This window comes from Mustela nivalis (genome assembly GCF_964662115.1).
Source record: "Mustela nivalis genome assembly, chromosome: 8".
NCBI lineage: Eukaryota > Metazoa > Chordata > Mammalia > Carnivora > Mustelidae > Mustela > Mustela nivalis.
The window spans coordinates 113520610-113526778 of NC_139027.1; the positions used below are offsets into that span (position 1 = coordinate 113520610).

General features: G+C 37.8%; 1 protein-coding gene across 3 annotated transcripts in view; it reads right to left on the reverse strand.

Annotated features, from left to right (window-relative positions):
* Positions 1-1600: 1600 nt before the first annotated feature.
* Positions 1601-6169, reverse strand: part of MCM8 (minichromosome maintenance 8 homologous recombination repair factor) — a 46497-nt gene continuing 41928 nt past the window's right edge. For all 3 annotated transcript variants that reach the window (XM_082744421.1, XM_082744424.1, XM_082744422.1), the window contains 2 exons: positions 4443-4632; positions 1601-1906 (listed from right to left, as the gene is read on the reverse strand). In XM_082744421.1, the coding sequence (XP_082600547.1) occupies positions 1814-1906; positions 4443-4632 (283 nt within the window). In that variant the 3' untranslated portion in view covers positions 1601-1813. The remainder of the gene's footprint in view (positions 1907-4442; positions 4633-6169) is intronic.

Sequence of the window (6169 nt, forward strand, 5' to 3'; positions counted from 1 at the left end):
GAAAGGGGAGAATGCCTCCATCTCTTGCTAGAAACCTCTTGTATTCTCTTGAAAATTTTCATATTCTTAAATCAAATTGCTTACCTACTTTGGTTAAGTTCTGTGTCCTCATTTATAAGGGATATAATCACCCATTTATGTGTATTGACTTCATGGTGTATGTATCAGAATCTGTTTTACCTGTTGGGGCAGCGGTTACAGAATGAAGCAAAGACTTTGTCCTTACAAGGTGAGATGAGAGATGTGGTTTGGTCCAGAATAATGGAACTAGAAGTAATTAAAAGTGCTGAGTGAATTTTTTGATGGACTAATACAAGGGTAAGAGGAAAAAAAGAGTAAAGATAACACCAATATTTTGGCTTAAGAAACTACCAGGATAGCTATGAAACATAATAAAATTTCAGAATAACTGGGAAAAGGGAAGACCCCAGTACCTTTTCAAGGTAAAAAAGATCACATGGCAAGAATAAAAACAATTAATGGCCTTACATTTCTAAACAGGAACACTGAAAACTAGAAATAATAGAGCAACACCTATTTTTAGTTTTACAAACTAAAATTTTATGTCCAAACTATCAATCCAGAGGGAAGGGTAGAATTTGCCTAATGAACTGTTCTCAGGGAGCTACTAGAAGATGGGTTCTACCAAAAGAAAAAGACATAAGTTAGGAAATGAGACAGAAAATGAGAAGTCCCAAAATGACAGTTACATAGTTCAGACTGGAAAATGCTAGAACCAGGAGAAATGTCCCCAAGAAATTAAAATAGACTATTTGATTTGTTCACATCTTTTTCTTTTTTTAAAAAAGATCTTATTTATTTGACAGAGATGGTAAGTAGGCAGAGAGGCAGGCAGAGAGAGAGGAAGAAGCAGGCTCCGTGCTGAGCAGAGAGCCCAATGTGGGGCTTGATCCCAGGACCCCAGGATCATGACCTGAGCTGAAGACAGAGGCTTTAACCCACTGAGACACCCAGGCGCCTCTTGTTTACATATTCTAAGAGGAGACATAGACTTGCAGTGGAGCCTCTGGGCCAAATTAGTGGTAGATACAGAGAAAGCTAAATGGTTGAAAAACTAATTATTAACTCTAAGGAAAACAAGTCTGGTACAAGAAAGGAAAAGAATAATATTCAATAGTCGTAATAATGTTGAGGTTAAATGTAGATTTAACATAAGATCATGACATATAACTAAATTCGAACGAAATGGGAAATTGTGTGCATGCAGAAGGGTTTAGAATAGCATTTTCACTTTCTGTGTAGTAAGTTAATGAGGCTGCTTGGTTTTTTAATATAAGCGTTGTACAGCTACTGACTTAAAACAGGTACATATTTAACTTGGGTAATAGAACATATCATTTAAAATTTTTTTCAGTAGCTAAGATGTTAAGTTAAATATGTCAATATAAAATATTTCCAATTTGTTTTGGAAAGTTGGTTTCAATTTATTTCTGAAAGATATTCAGTATTTGTATGTCAGAACTATTTAAACTTTAAGATGTAACTTTGCAAATACTTACCCAGATGGAACACTTAATATAAAAAAAAAAAACTATGAAATATTTCTAAGAATAAAAGAGGTCAAAAATAAAACTACATATCATTTAAAAATATAACAATTTATTTTTAATCTTTCAGAAAAGCTGTAAAAAATAAGCACCTGACTTTGTTACTTTTTAAATTAACACTCTTTTCCTATTACTTTTAGCATGTCATTTTCTAGAGAATGGTATTTTTTTTTTAACATATTCTTTATTACTGAGATGGTTTTAAACTGCTAATAATCCCTGGAGGTGCTGGTTTGGTAGTCCTTTTACGTAGTTTGAAGCTGGTAAACCTTTGGGCCTTTTTTTAAGAGGTAACCTTGGTCATTTAGTGATCCAATAAAATTTTCAAAATCAGCAACCTGGAATAAAATATAAAAAAACAGCCCATTAAGTAATATGCAAAAATATGATTTATAAAATGAATCTCAAACAGATATATACAAATCTCAAGTTTCTTGGGCAAATAAATTTATTTTTATTTCCTCAGAGAAAACTGCTTACATATGAGCTTTCAATTCTATTATGAGATTCTATTCTAATTGATTAGCTAAGCCAATAAAAAATAAAAACACCAGGATCCAAAGTATTTTTAAGATTTTATTTATTTATTTGAGAGAGATAGCACAAGCTGGGGGAGAGACCGGGAGAGAGGGGGAAGCAGGCTGCCCGCTGAGCAGGGAGCCCAATACAGGACTCGATCCCAGGACCCTGGGATCATGACCTGAGCAGAAGGCAGATGCTTAGCTGACTGAGCCACCCAGGCACTCCCAGAGTATTTTTTATTTTTGTTTTAGATTAGCTTCAAAACAAAAATTAGACTAGTTTCAATTCTGAAATCAAGTGGGCAATTTTCTGTGTAAACTTTTGTGTGCTTACATCCATTTTCACTAAAACTTTTAAGTACGTAGAGCAGGTAGAATATGTCTATTTAACAAATGAGGAAACTGAGATTCAAAGATGTTAAGATGGGGGTGCCTGGGTGGCTCAGTGGGTTAAGCCTCTGCCTTCAGCTCAGGTCATGATCCCAGGGTCCCGGGATCGAGCCCCGCATCAGGCTCTCTGCTGAGCAGAGAGCCTGCCTCCACCTCTCTCTCTGCCTGCCTCTCTGCCTACTTGTGATCTCTGTCAAATAAATAACAAAAACAAACAAACAAAAACAAAGATGTTAAGATGACTTGCCCACCTGGGACGGTCAGAGAAATATGGAAAGTGAGCCATGTTTCTCCCAATTGTCAAGATACTGAAAAAGAGGTAAGTGTGTGGTTTAGATAACTTTTTAAAAAAGCTCTGAGCAGCTCATTTCATAGCTTAAATAAAGAAAATAAGCTTATATTTTGAAATTCTCCAAAAAATCCTATTCCATTCTTTTCATCCAAATATTATTTTTTTCAATCTCCATTTAATTTTTTAAATTTTAATTCCAGAAATAGTTAATAGTGTTATATTCATTTCAGGGGTACAGTAGAGTGATTCAGCAATTCCACATATTATTTAGTCCTCTCATAATAAGTGTACTTCAAAAAAAGGATTTATTTTTATTTTTTTCCTAAAGATTTACTTATTTATTTGAGAGAGAGAATGCACCTGTAATTGAGCACATACGGGAGTAGGAGGGACAGAGGGAAAGGGGGAGACAATCATTTTTTTTTTAAAGATTTTATTTATTTTTTTTATTTGACAGAGAAGAGAGAGAGAGACAGTGAGAGAGGGAATGCAAACAGGGGAAGTGGGAGAGGGAGAAACAGGCTTCCGGCGGAGCAGGGAGCCCAATGTGGGACTCGATCCCAGAACTCTGGGATCGTGACCTGAGCCGAAGGCAGACACTTAACGACTGAGCCACCTAGGTGCCCCAGGAGACAGAATCTTAAGCAGACTTCCTGCTGAGTGCAGAGCCAAACTTGGGGCTCAGTCTGAACACCCTGAGACCATGGCCTGTGCCAAATCAAGAGTCCCATGCTTAACTGACTGAGCCACCCAGGTGCTCCTAAAGATTTTTATTTTTAGGTAATCTCTACACCTAAGTGTGGGGCTTGAACTTGCAACCCTGAGATCAAGAGTTGCATCCTCCCTAACTGAGCCAGCCAGGTATACCTGGTAACGTGTACTTTTAATCCCCTTCACCTATTTTACCCATCCCCTCCCCCTACCTCCCCTCTGGTAACCATCTGTTCTTTACAGTTAGGAGTCTGTTTTTGGTTTGTCTTTCCTTCTCTTTTTTTGTTTCTTAAATCCACATGAGTGAAATCATATGGTATTTGTCTTTCTCTGACTTATTTCACTTAGCATTATACTGTCTAGCTCCATCCATGTTGCACATGGCAAATGTCATCTTTTTAATGGCTGAGTAGTATTCCAGTGTGTGTGTGTGTGTGTGTGTGTACACATACTGTTTCTTCTTTATCCATTCATCTATAGATGGACACTTAGGTTGCTTCCATAATTTGGCTACTGTAAATAATGCTGTAATAAATATAGGGGTGCATATATCACTCTCAATTAGTGTTTTTGTATTTTTTGGATAAGTGCACAGTAGTGTGATTGTTGGATCATAGCATAATTCTATTTCTAATTTTTTGGGGAAATTTTGTACTGTTTTTCATAGTCATCCAAATCCTTTGAAAAAAAATTTTTTTAAAGATTTTATTTATTTATTTCACAGAGAGAGATCACAAATAGGCAGAGGCAGGCAGAGAGAGAGGAGGAAGGAGGCTCCCCTGCCGAGCAGAGAGCCCGATGCAGAGCTTAATCCCAGGACCCTGAGACCATGACCTGAGCTGAAGGCAGAGGCATACCCACTGAGCCACCAAATCTTTTGAAATTTAAAAGCTCTATACTTATTAAAGACCTCATGAGATTGTCATAAAAAAGATGTATTAAGCATTTGGTTTATCATACCTGAATGTTTAGTTCTTTGGCAATCTGCCGAAGTTGTTGAAACTGAAATAAGTTATTGTAAGTTCTTTCAGCAATGTTGTTGAGAGCAGAAATAAATCTTTTTGCTGTTGACCTGTTGCTCATTCCAGAACCGTGCTGAGATCGCTCAAAATCTAGGTTTCCAAATTCATCAGAATAAGTTCCTAGCATACTTAGTGAGAGGAGAGAAAAACAAAGTTACACAATGTGGCATGGCTACAAAATTTTTTGTCTCAGGTTATAAGAAGAAAAATGTGTACATAACCATGAGGCTCATGTAGCAAAAATTTAAACATGTACTGACTGAATGGCCACCATGAAATTCACTATGGTTTGAACTATGTGGAGATAAAGACATTTTTAGACATAGTTACCACTTTTAAGAAACTTGTACATTTGAGAAGAGAAAAGCCTAAGAATACAAAGTTGATAAACTGTGATATAAAAATACCTGGAACATTCTTTTTGATTCATGAAAAAAAGAAATTCTAAACATATTAAATTTAGGCTCTAGAGGATAAAGATATGTTCCCAGTTCCTAGGGAAGCATCTGACAAATGAAAGATGTTTAAAAATACCATGGGAATGAACTAGAAGGGTTCTGCAGACTTGCAGTCACGACAGAAATGAAAGGATCCACTAGTTCTCTGCTGCTTCCTCTTATTTTCACAGTATCATCAAAGAAAGACATATGTACTTTATAGTAGATTTTAGCCAGCAGTCTGAAAACACCAGAGATACATTTAGCCATCATCCGTAATCCAGTTCTGTGGCTGATTGTACAATGGAACTGACATGGCATACGGCAAAAAAATGTTATTTAAATCCAGAATTGGTTAATCAAATACAAATTCGTCACCTGCTAGACAGTAGATTTGTAGTGGTGAATGAAACAGTTATAATTCCTGCCCTCAAGGAGCTTACAGCAATGAGTTTACAGGGTTTCTAAAAACATAGCTTCATTTTGATCCCTGAACAAGAGCCCACATGAAAGAGAAAGCTGTACAAATAGGAATGAATCTTCCAAATAAGACTGTAATAAATAATACATGTAATTTAATTAATGTAAATAAATATAATGAACTGATAAAATCTCTGTTCTGAGGTGACCAACCAATCTAGCAAAGGAGTCCCAGTCCCGGCCCCAGGGGCATTCCAGGTCTTCCCCTAGCCCCACTGGCCACAGCCACAAAAGTGGCACAGATACGGAAGTGAAAGTGTACAAAATAACCCCTTTGTTTGTGCTTGGGGTTAAGACCTTGTGAGATTACTCTCCTCTGAGCTTGCCGGTGTAAAATAAAGCTCTGATCCTCCAAGGTTTCTGAGTTTCACTTGATTTTTTGGCCAGGATCCAGTCCGTGTTCTGTAACATTTGGTTCCCTCACTGGGAAACCCAACCGCACTGGCCCATTGTTGCCACAAGTTTGGGGGCAATGGTGTGGCAGTGACGGAACAAGGGGTTGTAACGGAGAAAGCGCACCCAGCCTAATCTTTGGTAGTCTCCCACCTGGTCACCTTGGACCGGCCCCGCTCTGCTGTTCCTGCCAGACTCAAAAGAGACTTGTCAGGTGAGGACCTGGTCCTGCGGGCCATCAATGAGGTAGCTGTCCCCCTACAGTGGTCCCAAATCCATGGACACTCCTCCAGTATGTGGATGACCTCCTCCTCGCCAGTGACACAAAAGAAGACTGCACAAAAGGCACAAAGGC